General features: G+C 39.1%; 1 protein-coding gene across 4 annotated transcripts; it reads left to right on the top strand.

Annotated features, from left to right (window-relative positions):
* Positions 1-2026: 2026 nt before the first annotated feature.
* On the top strand, positions 2027-18274 carry LOC104232147 (uncharacterized). Of its 4 annotated transcripts, XM_070174604.1 has the most exons (7): positions 2027-2170; positions 2539-3663; positions 3756-3845; positions 4348-4564; positions 7214-7328; positions 17063-17467; positions 18225-18274. In XM_070174604.1, the coding sequence occupies exon 2, from the start codon at positions 2547-2549 to the stop codon at positions 3474-3476; it is 930 nt and encodes a 309-aa protein (XP_070030705.1). In that variant the 5' UTR covers positions 2027-2170; positions 2539-2546; the 3' UTR covers positions 3477-3663; positions 3756-3845; positions 4348-4564; positions 7214-7328; positions 17063-17467; positions 18225-18274. The 4 variants fall into 4 exon arrangements, with proteins under 4 accessions (XP_070030705.1, XP_070030707.1, XP_070030704.1 ...); XM_070174606.1 differs by lacking the exon at positions 17063-17467; XM_070174603.1 differs by having other exon boundaries at positions 17063-18274.
* The last annotated feature ends 284 nt before the right edge of the window (positions 18275-18558 follow it).

Genomic DNA, 18558 nt, shown 5'->3' with positions numbered 1-18558 from the left:
AAAAAATTTCAACAAAATTGATTCGATCTTGTGCGGGGTCAAGTCATTTCCCTTTACTACCGAAGTATAAGTTGTGATATGCTCTAATGGTTCCAAAGTCCCATCATACTTCTGTATTCAGGCATCTTAAATATTTTTGGAATTAATTTCGAGTCCGCACTTGGTTTGAACGACAATTGTGTATACTTCTTTGAATCTGGTCTCTTTAACATTGGTGGTGCCCTCGGGATCTGATCCATCTGAGCATGAAATTTCTTAGCATTTTGATCTTTTCATTCATTCATTTCCCTCGTGAATTTTATGAGCTCGATTTTGAAAGGATAATTAACATTGATGTCATTCTGGAATCCACTACCAGTACCAGCTGCCTCATTAAAATCAAACTCCTCCTCGGAACATCGTTACCGGTCCTTTGAACTGTTTGAATTGTGGGGATGCTTGGAGGAATCTAAACTCCTCCATTGGAGTTATTGGAAGCAATCGAAAGCGCCTGCTTCAATTCCGTCATCGCACGTTCTATCTTAAGAAGTGATTCATAATTTCCCTTTGTTATTCCCTTAAAATTTTAACTGTCTCAACCACTTGTTCATCGTCCATATCGTCAGGAGTTGGGCTTCTCACTTTCTAAGGATCTTTTCTCCATGTATCAGAGTTGTTTCATTCCCTTTGTTGTGAGTTTCACTTGTTGAAACATCAAAATGGAACACATCCTCGTTGTTTGTTCCACCATTGTAAGAGTTGTTCACATCATTAGCTGCCATACTTAATTTTTCTTTAATAGCGAAAAGAATCAAAATGCGTTAGTAACAGATAAATAGATCAAAGTAATTATACAATTTGGCCCCATGATGGGCGCCAAACTATTAGCCCGTAAAACGGTACAGTTGAATTTGTAACATGATTTATAGACACGTAAATTAGTTTGATCCAAGAATATAAAAATAAAAGAACATAAATAAGATTATTAAAATAACTTGAAGAAAGTATAAGCCTAGCTATGGATACAAATATTCCTATTTATAGCTCTATTATAAAGAGAGTAATTTTATATAGTAAGAGCGAATTAAAGCCTTATGAGTACAAATAATTTTTTGTGTCCAACTATGGATACAAATATTCCTATTTATAGCTCTATTATGGGAGACAAGATCCCCAAATCAAGCTCTTATTTAATGAGAATAAAACCCCTCTTGATACCTACATGACGACTGATCATTAACATAGAGATTCTTTGTAACAGTTGCTCATTGAATGTTGTCTTTTCCAGCTAATGTCTTCCTTTCAAATCTTCATTCTCGGTTCCTATGCCTTGTGGAATTTATTCAGCACCGATCACATATTTGTATCCGGTGCCAACTATTCGCTGACTCATCTCTTACTTGTCTCCAATTCCACATGTCATCTCGTCATTCATCCACCTGTCGCTATCAATTTTACCCCATACACTCTTGTCTTTTAATTTTCTAAAAGTAGATAAAGAATTTGTTACAGATTATCTAACTCGTTATATGTAAGAACATCCAACCCCTAATTGAAACGACCCAAGGACATCTTTCACAATCCCGGTAAAGATGGTTCGCTAATAGACCGAGGGCTAAGTCATGTTCCAGATCATGAATATTTGGAATTCATATTATGCAAGCCAATTATTCCCTGAAAAAATCTTACTCTTCCTTATTATTTTTTCTTTTATTTATTACTTTTTTATTTTATAAATAAAAAGTTATAAGCAATTCAAAATACTAAATAATCTGAACTAAAATAATCGAAATAAAGTTTCAATAAATCTAACAACCATACTTCGTTTAATATTTAATGGAGATAAAACAAAAATTCTTTAATTACCCTTAAAAAGACTAAAATTGCTCATGAGTATATTAAAGAACAATTTTTGACCAACTTCAAACATGAGGGACCATTTTTTGGCAATTCTCAAAGTATTATCCACGTATACTAAACAAAAGAAATTAAAAAAGAAATCTCTTAAACCCTTCCCTAGCCCTCTTCCTTACCTTCACACCAAACATCTTCTTAAATAAACTCTTCTTACTTTTTTGATTGGTCCTTAAACCCTTCTTAATTCTCCTCCCACTTTCTTGATACAACTCTCAGCCACTTCCGCTGTGCTTAATATTGTTAGCAGCTTTCTACTGTGTTGGGCCTGGCAAAGGTGAGTCCATGAGCTCGACTGTTTATTATATCTTCCATTTTTTCCCCTGGAGTTTTATTCATTTCCTATACTTGTTTATTTATTTCTTGATATAGAGGGTGTCTGTTGGACAGTGTCTGTAAATTTTCCTTGTGGGTTTTGTCTGAAGTGGAAAATATGAAAATTACCTATAGTTGTTGAAGCTCATTTTCTGCATAGAACCCGAAAAAACCTGCCTGCCCTTCGAATAGAGAACCTTTTTTTATTTTTTTAAAATAAACCCTTTATTTAGAGAATCAGTGGAAATAATTCGTAAGTTTCTCTTTCCCGCATTTAAGTATGGTGATATGCTGAATAACTGAAAAGTTGAGCATTTTCTTATTCTGCAGTGAAGGTCATGCGTTATGCCACTTTCAGTTTTGGATGTTCATCAAATGAGAATTGCTATAGCAAAACCAAGAAGATAGCAGTTTTTCTTTCTCAAATTCCTAGGTATAGAAGATGGTACAACAGCAGTAGTGCTGGACTTTCTTCGAGATTTTCCTCACCCGACGCTCATCCAATTCTTCGATCCTGTGGTCTTCAGCATTGGTTCAAGAATTGGCAAGAATTGAGAAAGAATAAACTTACAGCTAGCACTTTTAGTCAAGCTGTTGGTTTTTTTCCTAAGCGCAGACCCCAACTCTGGTTGGAGAAAATCGGGGCGATTGAACCCTTCTCGGGGAATTTAGCTACGTGTTGGAGTAACATCAAAGAAGAGGAGGCTCTTGAGAGGTATAAGCTGATAACTGGAAATCCTGTCTCTTTTACTGATTTTCAGGTATATCGGGAAATGAAGAGAGAGGATGACTGGCTTGCAGCTTCCCCTGATGGCGTGGTTGACAAGTTTGTTTATCATTTGCCATCGAGAGGGGTTTTGGAGATCAAATGCCCTTTCTTCAAAGGCGATATGAGTGCTGCAACTCCTTGGAAAAGAATTCCGATCTTTTATGTTCCACAAGCACAGGGTTTAATGGAAATATTGGATCGAGATTGGATGGACTTTTATGTTTGGACTACCAAAGGAAGCAGTTTGTTTAGGTTGCATCGTGACGAAGAATATTGGAAGCTCTTGAAGATTGCACTTTCTGACTTCTGGTGGAAGCACGTCCAGCCAGCAAAGGAGTTGTACGAGAGATCACAGATCAAAAATCCCCTTGTCGAACTAGGCTTCTATAAGCCAGAACCTCAGCATGAATTGTTCCGGTCTATCATCTATGAAAGCAGGCGTGTGCTTGACAATTCCGTGTTGCTTATGCGTGAAATAGATGGAAAATTACAAAACTGAGATTCCTTTAGAAAGATTGCAGTGTTACTTATTCTATTAGCATACTTGAACTCCAAAATTAATCAAGATACAGTGGTTGGAAGATCACATGCATTGACACGGGCCAGTTGAGCAAATGAACTTCTTCAATAGCCAAAGTGGAGGCAGATGTTAGGACAAAGTTGGCACAAACTCTTATGGAGATAAGGTACATTTTGGGTTTGTTCTTTTTAATTTTTCTAAATCTTAATCTGCACTGTCAACTGTAACCTGGTTTCTCTTTGCATTTAAATTGGTCAGTCAAGTTGGAAATTGCTGTTGTTGACCCAATGACAAACCTTCAAATAGGAGCAGGAAGCAGTGATTGCAGAATGAGAGTCCCACGTGTTGGTATAAGTTGTTCTTTTATCTGTCAAATTGTTTTGTTGATTTTTCCTGTCTATCTTAGTTTTTTATCATCATTGTAAACACCCTCTTTTGATCTGTAAATCAGAATCTGATAAACGATTCCCAAAAATGAGTTGACCTTTACCTTTGTCGAAAAAGAAAAAAAGAGTTGAGCTTTACATGGTTTATTTTTTATCTAAACTATCAGAAGGATAAAAAAAGGATATGTATTCCTGCTTGATGGAGCAATTATATGCTTGTGACAAAAATTCTATGCTTTTTCTCTTTCTTTGTCCCTTCTTTTAGAGTGGTCATGGTGGGTGTCATTCTTTGTAAGCACCCTAGCATAAATGATGAATTCCTTCAGTTGTTAAAATTCCTGGCTTTGCATGCCCTTATCAATTAATTTGATTCATTCGCTGTGGTGTCTCACCCTCTTGTTAAGTTACTTTGTACAGGATGTCTGTTGCTCTCCATTCTACTGAAGATGACGTGTTCTGTGCAGTCATATTGCAGAGCATGCAAAAAATTATGTTGCACTTATGTATAAGTAACGAAGCTTTGTGAAGAAAAATATGTTGGGAGTTGAAATGTCTGGTATGCAGTGCTGCTCTTACTCCCCCAGCATCTGGCTGCATTGCTGGAGAAAGTCATTGAAGCTCAAGATTTGGTGCAGACATTGATTCAAAGTATTCAGATGCTGATGTTGATGACTATATGAGGTATGCTATTTACTAGATAACCATCTAAACATTAAATCCTGCAGCCATTAGGTTGCATATATTTATAATCCCAAAATTTTCTCAATCATGTGGCAGGATCAAGTAATTAATCATTTAAACTCCATATTTCAGTTCTTGAAGTTCCTTTTAGGCAATTCACCAGACTTGTTGTGCGGCAAAATATTTATGTGGAGCCATGTTCCAACTTCCAAGTAGTTCGAAATGTGTGGAATAGTAAGATGGATGAATAGAACATGGACAACATTCAGAAAGAATAATACATTGTAACAAAATCAGCCTTGAGCAGTATAGATAAATTAAGTAACAAAAATCTTTGCTTTTTTGAGGTTTAAAAAAAAGTACTAAGGTTTGAAACTCCTCTACATGACATTTCTGCTACTTTAGTTCCTCCAAGCATGTATGAGTTTTCTAACCACTATGGCTTAGAAATAATTTTGCATGAAATGCACGCTTTTGAAAATTTTGAAGAGTAGTCGAGTTGATTAATCTTGCCATGATTTTTAGGTTCCACATATAGCTTTAGATTTCACTATATAGTGTATAGGCTATGGCAAATTTTTGAGTTCGTGTGCTTTAATTGGGCTTTAGTCTTTAGATACATACATCTTTCTTGAGTTTTGATGTGGCATGTGAGGTGAGGTTCTGTTGAGTTCTTTTGTGTCAATTATGGTCTAGAACTTGCCCCAAGTGTGTTTGGAGGCGAAATCCTAGGTTGCGCTTGGTTTAGAAAATGATTTTTGGCTTTCTTTGGACCGCTTGTGCCTTAAATTGTCTACCCTTTGTGTGATTACCTTAGTCACCCCCCCCCCCGAGCCTTTAGCCTTTTCATTGGCAACCACATTACAAGCCTTTCCCCTTTTGTATTAACCCCTTTTGATGCTCCGACCTTCTTGAAGCTATAATTTAGGCTTTTAGCCTAAGTTTTGGGGAGGAAATGGGAAAAATGTATTGTGGTAGTTGAATGAAGTTGATTTGAAGGTAAAAGTGAAGACGAAGTGTGAATACAACAACAATAACAACGACCTAGTGAAATCCCACTAGTGGGGTCTGGAGAGGGTAGTGTGTACGCAGACCTTACCCCTACCCCGAGGGGGTGGAGAGGCTGTTTCCGAAAGACCCTCGGTTCATGAAGACGAAGTGTGAATAAGTTTTGAAAAATATAAAATGGGAAAAAAGTAGCTTTGAAAAAACAAAAAAAAAAATGGATATAAAACAGAGAGAGTTGTGAAATAAAAGGGTTGACATGGTGATAAAGTTGAAAAGGGAGCATAAAGAGTGGAATTTTAAAAAGAAAAGTGTTTTGAAGTATTGAAATTGTAGTGCTTAGGAAGGTTGTAGTCACTCATTGGTCATTACCTATATTAATGTCCTAGCTCTAACCAAAAGCCTACATTATATTCCCGCAAGTCCTAAATGATTTTGAACTAGGTGGACCTACATTAATTGTGAAAATATCACATAGTGTGTGTGGGAACATCTCTTGTTTTGTGAGGGCACATGGAAACTCTGGTGTGATTGATGTTTCTTTCTCAATCAGAGATGCATGAACAAAAGAAAGTGGCCTTGTGAATTAGAGGTAACTTTAGAAGCTTTTGTGTCATGGCTTGACTTCTTGACTAGCTTGGTGCTTGTGTGTTGGTTTTGGAAAGTGAGATCTTTGGAAGTTGTTGAAGGTCCATGCATTTGAGTATAATTGTTGGTGCCAACCGAAGTCTTAAGTTTCCTGCTTTTTGCTTCTTGGTTTGGTTGCTTTATTTGGACTGTTTACCTGAGTACTAGAGTTCTTGAGAAGTATTGCTTGTAGTTTGATTTGCTTGAGAACAAACAAAAGTTTAAGTTTGGTGGAGTTGATAAGTTAGCCTTTTAGCTAACTTCTTTTACGATTTGTGTAGATTTATGCCCCAATTATGCAGTAGATGATATTTGTGTAATGAGGAGGCGAGCAGCAGCCATCTGTTTCTAACTGCATAGTAGCTAGACCACTCTTGAACTCTTTTTTCAACTTGTTCAACCTGTCATTTGTTAGCCAAAAAAGTGAAGGAAGTGCTGAACAGCTAGGGCAGTGAAGGGATCAGTAAATCACTGAAAAGAATATGGAACACAGTGCCAGCTTGCATGTGTTGGATCTTGTGGGGAGAAATGAATTCCAGGTGTTCTGAAGGAAAACCGAACCTTCTACAGTTTTTAAAGTTCAGATGTCTATGGTTTTTGGCTTTTTGGGTGCAACATACAAGATTGTAAATGATGAAAGCATGCTAGACTACATCAATTCACTATAGGAATATGTTTTGTTTCCTCTGTACAGATGGATTCCTCTCTTTTTGTTTTTGTATAAGGGGATCCCGGAACATGTATTCCACAAACACTGTCTTAGTGTTTGGTTGCTGACATTTAAAAAATCTTTACCTGTTTAAAAAAAGTTGTTTCAGTCAGTTTCATGGTCATTCTGAACTCTGATCTCAATCTCTAATTCAAATCTCACAGATAATTCCAAAACAATAAAGAGCTTTAGTTGTGGTTTCTTCTTCTTTCTGAAATCTCGTAAGGCAAAAAAAAAAAGGAATATATTTTTCTGCTAGACGAAGCATGCTTAAAGGCCTTTTTTAATATGTAACTTGTTTTTATTAGTGCTGTGGGCACCCAGCATCCTGCATCAATTGACTGCAGTGCTCATGGAAGCCGAAGATTTTGCAGATTCTAGCAGCGATACATATTCAGATGCTGATGTAGATGTCCGCATGAGGTATGCTATTTACTCAATCACCACCGAAACACTAAATCCTGCAGTCATTTGTTTGCATATTTTTAGGAGTTTTACCTGATTTCTTCTGAAAGTGTTGAAGAATTTCCTGTACAATGATGGCATTATCAGCCGCTCGTCTATGTTGTTGGAAGCTAGTCTGGGTAGGGCTGATGAGGGTAGGTAGTAGAAGTTTAATACGTTGTACTAAAAGTCTTGTAATTATCTTATAGATTGTGGAACATAGGCCAATAGGGCGATATTAAGTAATCATGGATGCATTATGAACTTTTGGAATGAGACATACATAAGTTTGGTTAATAGTTTCAGGAATTTTGAAAAGTTGAGAATATTTGGTGACTGAAAGCAACGACTTTCGGTCCCACTTCTGTCCAGTTGTGTTGATAAAAGAAAGGGTGTAAGCCATCTGGTCCAGGTGCTTTGAAGGGTTTAAAAGTGTTAGCGGAAACGTAAAAGAAAGAACACAAGATTTAACGTGGTTCGGATCAAAATAATCCTACGTCCACCAGAGAACAATTGCCCTTTTTAATATTAACAAAGGAAGGGGATTTCCCAATTACACTTAAGAGAATTTCTCTCTTAACTCTTTACTCACTACAATGTATTGTATTATTTTGGGATGATTTCTACAAGTGAAGGAGTGCATCTATTTATAGAGGTAAAGACCTCCTCTTGATGTCATTGGTGACATCAAACTACCTCCTCTTGATGTCATGGGTGACATCAAAGGAGGAAGCTTCCTCCTAGCATCCACACCAACTCTTTCCACCAACTCTTCCAATTGGCATGCCATTGTTGACTAAACATAAACCAACATTTTCAGCATGCCATTGTTGACTAAACATAAACCAACATTTTCAATCTCCACCTTGGTTTGCGTTTCGAGCGTGTGAACAACTCTGGCCAAAACTTCTAAGCTTACTGGGCAACCCCGTTGTAAGAAACAAGAAGAATCAAACCATTGTTGAACATACCACCTCCACCTAGCAACTGTTCTCTTCGGAGTTGCATCAGTTGATGCACACCCCCGCCAAGTCCTTGCAGTGTGCAAACTTAGCGAGCGGGACTATCTTGGTCAACATGTCTGCAGCATTATCGTCTGTGATAACCTTCACGACCTTGATAGTTCCCTCATCAATAACATCTCGAATAAAATGAAATCTGACATCAATGTGTTTAGTGCGCTCATGAAATCTCTGATTTTTCATTAGATGAATAGCACTCTGACTATCACATCTAAGAGTTGATTCCAGCTGAACCAAACTCAATTCCGCTACTAAACTTTTCAACCAGATAGCTTCCTTTACCGCCTCCGCTGCTGCCATGTATTCTGCTTCTGTCGTAGACAAAGCGACAATCGACTGCAAAGTCGACTTCCAACTGACGGCACTGCCAACGAGGGTAAAGATGTATCCAGTTGTGGACCTTCTTCTGTCAAGATCTCCTGCATAGTCAGAATCCACATAACCGAGAATTGAAATACCTGTACCACTTTTTCGAAAGGTAAGACCAACACCAGAAGCTCCTTTGAGATATCTCAATATCCACTTGACAGCTTCCCAATGCCTCTTTCCTGGGTTGGACATGTATCTACTTACCACACTTACAGATTGAGCAATATCTGGACGTGTGCATACCATAGCATACATAATACTACCAACTGCACTGGCATAAGGAATCTTTGACATATGCTCCACCTCATCCTCAGACTGAGGCATTTGTGACTCTGAAAGTTTAAAATGAGGAGCTAATGGTGTACTTACAGGCTTGCACGTTTGCATATTGAATCTCTCGAGAACCCTTTCAATATACCTCTTCTGAGAAAGATGTACAACATCGTCTTCTCTTGAAATCTCCATACCAAGGATTTTCTTTGCAGCTCCTAAATCCTTCATGTCAAATTCCTTACTCAATAGTTTCTTCAAAGCATTTATCTCTGTAATGTTGTTAGCAGCAATAAGCATATCATCAACATACAACAGTAAATAAATCATTGAGTTACCAGACATCTTCTTGTGATACACACAACTATCAAATGCACTCCTTGAGAATTCATGTGTAGTCATGAATGCATCAAACCTCTTGTACCACTGTCTAGGGGATTGCTTCAAACCATACAAAGACTTCTTTAGTTGGCATACGTGATCTTCTTTTCCCTCAGCTAGGAAACCTTCAGGTTGATCCATATAGATTGTCTCTTCTAGATCACCGTGTAAGAAAGCAGTTTTGACATCAAGCTGTTGAAGCTCCAAGTCAAATTGTGCAACCAATGCTAGTAGCACGCGAATTGAGCTATGCTTCACGACCGGAGAGAAAATCTCATTGTAGTCAATTCCCTCCTTTTGGCTGAAACCTTTTGCAACCAATCTCGCCTTGAACCTAGCATCTTCCACTTCAGGAATTCCCTCTTTCTTTCGGTAGACCCACTTGCATCCAACTGTCCTCTTCCCCTTTTGTCTTTTCACTAAGACCCATGTCTGATTCTTGTGAAGAGACTCCATCTCTTCAGTCATGGCTAACCGCCATTGTGCGGCATCCTTGCAAGAAGTTGCTTCAATATACGAGGAGGGCTCCAGATCTTTAATCTCTTCTTGTGCAGCTACGAACGCATATGCAATCAAGTTTGCTTGATTTATAAGGCGTTCCGGTTCTCGTGTCTGCCTCTTCTCCCTCCCCTTCGCAATTGTGTATGGTTCATTGACAGCAAGTTCTTCAACGCCTACATCTTCTGACTCATCTTTAACCTGAGTCTCTTGATCCTTTTCCTTGGCAAGCTCCACCGGAAGCTCCACCTGCTCGTTGTTCTTGTTTCCTGAAAACTCCACGGAAACTTTACGGGGATCAAGTATAGAGGATTCATCGAAGGTGACATCTCTACTAACTATAAATTTGAGTAAAGACAAACACCAAAGTTTGTACCCTTTTACTCCATCCACATACCCTACGAATATGGCCTTCTTAGCCCTTGGTTCAAGCTTTCCTTCATTAACGTGATAATAAGCTGGACACCCAAATACTCGTAAGTATGAATAGTTAGAGGGTTCACCTGACCATACCTCATTCGGAGTCTTAAAGTCAATTGCCGATGCTGGAGATCGATTGACAATATGAGCAGCAGTGTGAACTGCTTCAGCCCAAAATACTTTGGACATTTTGGCTTGTAGGAGCATACAACGAGCCTTTTCAAGAAGAGTTCTGTTCATTCTCTCGGCAACTCCATTCTGCTGTGGGGTATGCCTGACAGTCCTATGTCTTGAGATCCCATGAACCTTGCAGAATTCATTAAACTCTTCATTGCAAAACTCCAAGCCATTGTCTGTGCGAAGATACTTGATTTTCCGCTCCATTTGATTTTCAATCAAAATCTTCCACTCTTTAAATGCTTCAAAAGCATCACTTTTTGCCTTCAAAAAATACACCCAAACCTTTCGTGAGAAATCATCAATAAAAATGAGAAGATACCTCTTTCCGCCCTTCGATGGAAGTTTAGAAGGACCCCATAAATCTGAATGGATGTAGTCTAGCACTCCTCTTGTCTTGTGTTTGCCAGTGCTGAAGCTGACCTTCTTCTGCTTCCCTAGAACGCAGTGCTCACAGAAGTCAAGCGTGCTGATCTTCTCACCTTCCAAAAGTTTACGATTGCTCAACATCTCCAGTCCACGTGCGCTCATATGACCTAGTCTCATGTGCCATAGTCTTGCCTTGTCATCATTAGATAACTGCACTGTAGATGCATTTGCAGAGCCAACAATGGTGCTTCCGGCCAATGTGTAAAGGCCGTTCTCCAGCTTGCCTTTCAGCATGACTAAAGAACCTTTAGTCACCTTCATAGTTCCTGCTTCGCTCATGTACCTGTAGCCTTGTTCATCCAGAGTACCCAAGGAGATCAAATTCTTCTTCAGATCAGGAACATGACGGACTTGTGTAATAGTCCTCACGATTCCATCATGGCAGCGAACCCGAACTGAGCCAATGCCAACTATTGCACAAGTTGCATTATTGCCCATTACTACGGTTCCTCCACTTTTCTCGTAGCTGCTAAACCAGTCTTTTCGGAACGTCATATGCAGAGTACAAGCAGAGTCTAACACCCATTTGTTTTCATAACTACTATTATTATTACACGATGTTGTTAGTACATAATCATTATCAAAATTATGTACCTGTTCAACTGTAGATGCACTCGCCTTTTCCTTGGACTTTGACATTGGGCAATCTCGTTCAAAGTGCCCCTTCTTGCCACAACCCCAACACTCTGTATTCTTCTTGTTCACACGAGACTTTGATCTGTGCTTTGATTTGGTCTTTCCCTGTTGGCTAGTCCGGCCTCTTACAAAGAGGCCACTTGCCTGGTCATCTCTATCTCCTTCAATGTGCCTCCGCACATCACTAGAGTTAAGTGCCTGCCGCACTTGCTCAAGCTTGATAGGCTCCTTGCTATACATCATTGAATTCTCAATATCACGATATCCTGAAGTCAATGAAAATAGCAAAGCACATGCAAGCGTCTCCTCCTCCCTTTTAATTCCTGCAATCTGTAAGTCCATGACAAGTTTATTAAACGCATCTAAATGATCTTGTAACGAAGTACCTGACCCCATCTTAAATGTGTGAAGACGCCGTTGTAACAACATTCTTGTTGTCACTGATCGGTCTTGGTATAGCCCTTCTAGCTTTTCCCACAACTGTTTGGCCGTCTCTTCGGTACCCGTACTCACTTCACAAAGCACGTTAGGTGCAAGGGATAGTTGGATTGCACTCAATGCATCCCCTTCAATCTTCTCCTTGTCGGGAGCTGATATATCCGTAGGATACTTTCCGTCAATAGCATGGATTGAACCTTCCCTCCGCAGTAACGCCATCATCTGGATCTTCCAGATATTGAAGTTGTTGCGTCCATTGAATCTATCAATTTCAAACTTCATGGAACTCATATTTGCTTGTTCTTTCTCCTTGGATCGTTAAAGAATCTTGTCGCTCTGATACCAATTGTTAGCGGAAACGTAAAAGAAAGAACACAAGATTTAACGTGGTTCGGATCAAAATAATCCTACGTCCACCAGAGAACAATTGCCCTTTTTAATATTAACAAAGGAAGGGGAGATTTCTCAATTACACTTAAGAGAATTTCTCTGTTAACTCTCTACTCACTACAATGTATTGTATTATTTTGGGATGATTTCTACAAGTGAAGGAGTGCATCTATTTATAGAGGTAAACACCTCCTCTTGATGTCATTGGTGACATCAAACTACCTCTTCTTGATGTCATGGGTGACATCAAAGGAGAAGCTTCCTCCTAGCATCCACACCAACTCTTTCCACCAACTCTTCCAATTGGCATGCCATTGTTGACTAAACATAAACCAACATTTTCAAAAAGAATTGACGGCGGAAAGGATTTCGCTTGTGGATAAGGGGCGGAGTAGGTCCGCACTGGCTGCTGAAGTAATGGGTGAGGAACATGGGGGGAGGATTGTAGTAGAGTGTGTGGAGTCGGTGGTGTAAAGTGTATTAAAGTAATCGAAAATGGTGTCATGAATCTGAATATCGTCATAGCACCAGTTACTTGCGAGGTCCTTTAAGGCGTGAATACGATTCTTACGACGGCGGTGTAATGTGGAAAGGTGAAAAAATTTGGTGTTAGCGTCACCGTCTTGTAGCCACTGGACACGGGATTTGAGTTTCTAGAATTCTTCTTCAAGTCGAAGTACTTCATCATATTCGTGTGATAAAGTACTTTCTAGTTGTTGTAAGAAATAACTGGTGGGATAATTTGGGGAGGATTGAATACCGCCTAACCTGGCAAGTAGACGACGTTTTCGATGGAAAATATTGCCAAAGGAGTCTTTATTCCAATTACTAATATGATGTTTGAAGGACGTGATAGCATCCACTAGGGTAGGGGATGGGTGCCAGTTGTTGCGAAGAATGGTAATAAAATCGGGATGGGAGGTCCACATGGTTTCGAAACGAAATATGGGTGATTTGGTAAGGTGTGAAGGTTGAGGGGTAAGTAAGAGTGGTGAATGGTCCGAGTGTATGCGTGGCAAGTGACGGACTTGGGCTTCGGGAAATAAAGTGAGCCAGTCATAATTGGCAAAAATTCTATCAAGGCGTTCTAAAATGTTGGAGCCTAACTGTCGTTTATTTATCCAGGTATATTTGCTACCTTTATAGCCAAGGTCGACTAAATTGCAATAATTAATACAGTCCGCGAAGTAGTTAGAGCGTGAATTATTTTTTTGTCAATTACTTTTCGGGTAATCAAATCATTTAGATAAATGCTTAATCTCATGTGTTTTGCTCGACCATGTAACTCTTGATGTCTTTTTTTTTTATAAGGTAAATTGTATTAATCAAAAGGGAGAAAACTCCCCTATACAGGAAGTATACCAAAAAGTAGAGAATTTACATCAGAATATGATTCTCTACAAACGACGCCCAATCTTCTATACAAGTAGGGCTATATAAGTGCACCAAAAAGCGATCAAATATAAAAGACTATTCTTAAGATGTGAAAAAGGAGACTCAATCCCCTCAAAAGCTCTCATATTTCTCTCCCCCAAACTATCCACATGAGAGCTAACAGGGCAAACTTCCACGCCTTTTGCTTTCTTCTTCGACGGAAACCGGCCCAGCTATATAACATTTCCTTTACAGTGCTTGGCATCACCTATTGAACACCAAAAAGATTCAAGATTGTCCTCCACAAAGCCGAGGACACAGGGTAATGCAACAAAAGATGATCAACTTTTTCCCCTGAGCTTTTACACATGTAGCACCAACTAACAAGTGTAATTCCTCTCTTTCGCATATTTTCAGCAGTCAAAATCACTCCCCTCGCCGTTAGCCATGCAAAAAAGCACACCTTCGTAGGCACCTTAAGAATCCAAATTGAGGAGTATGGAAAAGTGGCCTCCTCTCTCACCAACATACTCTGGTAAAAGGACTTTACGGTGAACAAACCATCGCCACGCAAACCCCATCTCCAAGAATCATAAGATGGTTGGGGCTTGTCTTGCCCATATAGCAGTGTCAACAAATCTTGGAGCTCCGCAATCTCCCAATCTTGCATATTCCTTCTAAATGAGAGGTCTCATACTACCCCCTTCATGCTCCTTACGAATCTGTTGGACCATCAATTCCTGAAACTCTGAAGACGTGGGGGAAGGAGACCCTTGGAGTATCCTCTCCACACCACCTATGATTCCAAAAGCCGATTCTTCTTCCATCTCTCGCCCTATAAGTGATGTTGCCACTGAAGGCTTACCAATTATTCATGATGCTCCTCCGCGTGCCACACCCGAAAGGTGCTGTGATTGCCTTGGTCCTCCAACCCCTTCCCTGGAATCGTACTTTTCTACTATGACCTCCCTCCATAGAGTATGCTCTTCTACCCTGAATCTCCATAGCCACTTCCCCAACAAAGCTCTATTGAATACCCTAAGAACTTTTACTCCAAGTCCACCCCACTTCTTTGGGGAAGTGACTGTCTGTCAATTCACTAAAGGAAACTTTCTAGTTCCATCCGCCGCATCCCAAAGAAAATTCCTTTGAAGCCGCTCCAGTTTTTCTGTGATGCTCACAGGAGCTTGCAACATGGACAAGTAATAGGTGGGCATACTCGATAAAGTGCTTTTAATAAGTACTTCCTTACCGCCTTTTGACAAGTACTGTTTCTGCCAGCTTGCTAATCTTTTTTCAACCCTTTCGATCACTGGATTCTAAACCGTAGTATCCTTATGCGAAGCGCCCAATGGGAGACCCAGGTAAGTAGTGGGAAGGGAGCCCACCTTACATTGGGAAGGGAGCCCAATGTAACTCTTGATGTCTTATCCTCGCTAATCACCCTTCCTTGATTCCCTAGCTAGGATGGATCTGATCTATTGGGCTCATATACCAGCATATCCTCCAATGTCAATATTTTAAGGATCGTATGAGTTGTGACTTCTGTTTATGAGCAAACTCATGATGTTTTTTACCTAGCTAGCTGGTGATGATTGATTTGTCTGTCATGTGATGTTCACTCAACTGCTGTATGTGAAGCGTCAAAAGGTTCAACACAATTTACGTGGCGTTATGTGTTTATAGTCACTTGTACTCTTGTGGCTTTTCTTAAAATATTTACCTTTTCGGCTTTTGTTTAAAAATATCCAATTCAGTAACAAATAATACTTTCCCCTTTTATTTGTTGAAAGAGAAGGCATCAAAAGGCTACCATTAGGTTTGGAAATTCTTTCAAGGACAATTGTGTATGGGTTAAAAACAGATTTTTCAGTTTTCAGAAATTATTTCAAGATTTTTTTGGTTAAACTTCCTGTTGGATTTGCAAAAGCTCAATTCAGCTGCTAGTTTAATGAAGGATACTCCAGCAGGTGGGTGTTGTGTCTAGTTCTTTTAAGGCGGTATCCATATACGACTACTCAAACTTGTCCAATATTTTCATCTAGCTACCTCAACTGAAGCTTATTCCTATTAGATACTCAAACTTTATTGAATATGTGCCTATTAAACACAAAAGGCTAATCAGTAAAAAAAAATATGGTGCGTGTATTTCACACGCATTGACGTGGCAAAAATTATCAAAGGATAAAGAGCCATATGGCTTTTGACTTTAATAAAGTTTTTAAAAACTTTTTAGCAAGAAAAAGAAAAAAAACTATTTAAAAAGAAAAAGAAATCCCTACCCAACCCCTCTGCCGTCGCAGGCGCCGCAAGCCCTCTACGTTGCAGCAAGTCCCGTTCCCCATCCTCCGTTTCTTCTTCCCCCACCCAGTACCCTCCCTTTCTTCTTCTTTTTTCACAAAATCCCTTTCTTCTTTCCCCCACTCACTCCCTTTAAAGGAATTTTGGTGGTGAGTTAAGGAGGAGATCCGATGGTGTGCTCATGGTGGTGATTTGAAGAGAGAGAATATGGATGATGGCTATAGGTGTTTGTGGGGATTGGATTTCGTCGGCGGTTGAATTTCTTGTTGTTGCAGCGGTAACGGAGCATTGAAATGGTGTGGTTGTGTGGGATGTTTGACGGTGAGGAGTGAGCTTGGAGGGGTTCGTTGGTGACATTATTTGGTGGAGATGAAGGAAGAAGATATTTGTGGTAAAAAGGGGTTCTGCGATGGCTCACGAGGTTCTCATGGTGGCCGGAGTGTGGGGTTCTATAAGAAGATGGGGGTAGCTTTAGGGCAAGATGATAGTGGCATAAAGTTAATCCATGATGAAAGGGAGGGGGATTGTGACAATAATGTGGCGGAGATGGATGATGTTCGTCTGCTGCCAAGGTGGTAGGACATTTGTGGTGGTGGCAATGGCGAAGCAATGGTGGTAGGGTGGTGTTAATGGTGGTTTCTGAAAAAAGATTTTTGTTTAAAAAGAAAAAAGAAAAAGTAGGATGTTTGAACTTCTCACGCGTTTAAGAAAAGTTTGAAATACAATTTTTGTCATGTCAGTCTTTTGTGTCTAATAGGCACATATTAAATAAGGTTGGAGTATCTAATAGGAAGAAGCATTAGTTGAGGTAGCTAGACGAAAATATTGGACAAGTTTAAGTAGCCGTATATGTATCCTGCCTTCTTTTAATGATTCTCAGTTACAAGTATTATTATTTGGCCTCCAATTTTGCCTTGATAATATTTTTTTAAAATTTTTTGTGGTGAAGTAGTCGGGCAGTGTGTAATTGCCTTGATAATGAGATCACTGATTTACTGATGGAATCAGATTCATTTGGTGGTACATGGTAAGGACTTCATGGAGATTGAAGCATAATGCCAACCCATTCAAGAGATGACGGAGCTGATTAATGCCACTTAAACCATACTTTTCGAGAGGGGAACCAAACTGCTGACAGTTTTTGATCAACATGACAACAACCATGGTGAAACAAAAAAAAAATTGGAAGGAAAAACTACAGGGAACTGCTAGGGGAAATTATCAACAAGCAACAAGTACCTTCTTTTCGAGTTAAGAAATAATGCAACAAGGTGCCGATCCTAAGTGAATGAAGTATATAAATAGCATCAGAGATTCAGTTTGTGAAGGAAAAATCTCACTTTTGTTGTAACACGCATGGAAATAGGACACTTAGCACCCATTTGGTTGGGGCTGTGGAAAGAATTGGTCATGGTATAAAATTCATCATTTTTCTATACACTGTTCGTTTGACTAGTAGGGAGAATTAATCGTTGTATAAATTCAGCATAGTTTCATGAGAGGAATTGTCATAAAAACCTCCACCAAACTTGAATTGGCCCTATGATCTCCTATTTTCTTTCTCAAATTTCTTTTGGTTTGGAAAATAGCCAAATGAGTGGGTTAAGGTGGTTGAGGCCTTTTTAACATTTCCAAAACTTGTAGGTCAGCTATTAAACATTGAAAACCCTTTATTTCCTTTATTTTTTTCCGCCAATTTCTCTTTCTTCACTTTCTTATCTCTCACTCACCCACTCGACCACGGTGGTTTCCGGCGGCCTCCGACAAGAATCAAGCTTCAATTATGGGTTGAATCGTCTATATAGACCTAACAAGTACTATATATTTACTTAGAACTTTCCAGTTTTGAGTAAATCCTAAATTTTTATTTTTATTTTGTTTTTTACAACTGTAATTTGGGATTTGTAGAAGGATTCATATATGTGCATTTGCAATTTCAATTTAGTTGTGTATAACCATATCTTATGGCATGGGTGGTTATATTTCCTTGTTCGATTACCTTTGGGCTCTGTATTTTAAATTTTCGTCAGTTTGGCGACCTAATATTTATTAATAAACTCGTGGTCGATTTTCGTCTGGTCATAGCTGTTTGTTGGAACTGGGGCTTATTTTTCTTATTTCGATCATAAGTTTCAAATTATTAAATATGATATTGCATATTTGTATGTAGGTAACATGAAAAAGAAATCAGTTACTACGATGATATGAACAAGTTGAAAATGGTGAAGATGGGTTTGAAAGCGAAACAGATGGAGCAGGTGAAGGTGATCAGGATATTCCATCAATTCTTGTGTTTGAATTGGTCATGAGACAAACAAAAAAAATTGGTGAGCTAGTTGTAATTTGTGATATTTGGATCTACCTTTATGTATTGAAACTATTTTTTGTCGCTTAATTGTAGTTGCTGTAATTTTTATTTTGATTCACTTCCTTTTTGTATACAACAAGCTAGAGATTGCATAATATATAATGTGTTTCATAATAAACTAGCTACTTGGTTGTGT

This window comes from Nicotiana sylvestris, chromosome 5 (assembly GCF_000393655.2).
Source record: "Nicotiana sylvestris chromosome 5, ASM39365v2, whole genome shotgun sequence".
In the NCBI taxonomy this organism is placed as follows: domain Eukaryota; kingdom Viridiplantae; phylum Streptophyta; class Magnoliopsida; order Solanales; family Solanaceae; genus Nicotiana; species Nicotiana sylvestris.
The sequence above is the reverse complement of the archived record's forward strand: the minus strand, read 5'-3'. Positions and strand labels throughout refer to the sequence as shown.

What these genes read in the sequence shown, in the direction of transcription:
- LOC104232147 (XM_070174606.1), top strand. Translation starts at nt 2,547, where the DNA reads ATGCGTTATGCCACTTTCAGTTTTGGATGTTCATCAAATGAGAATTGC.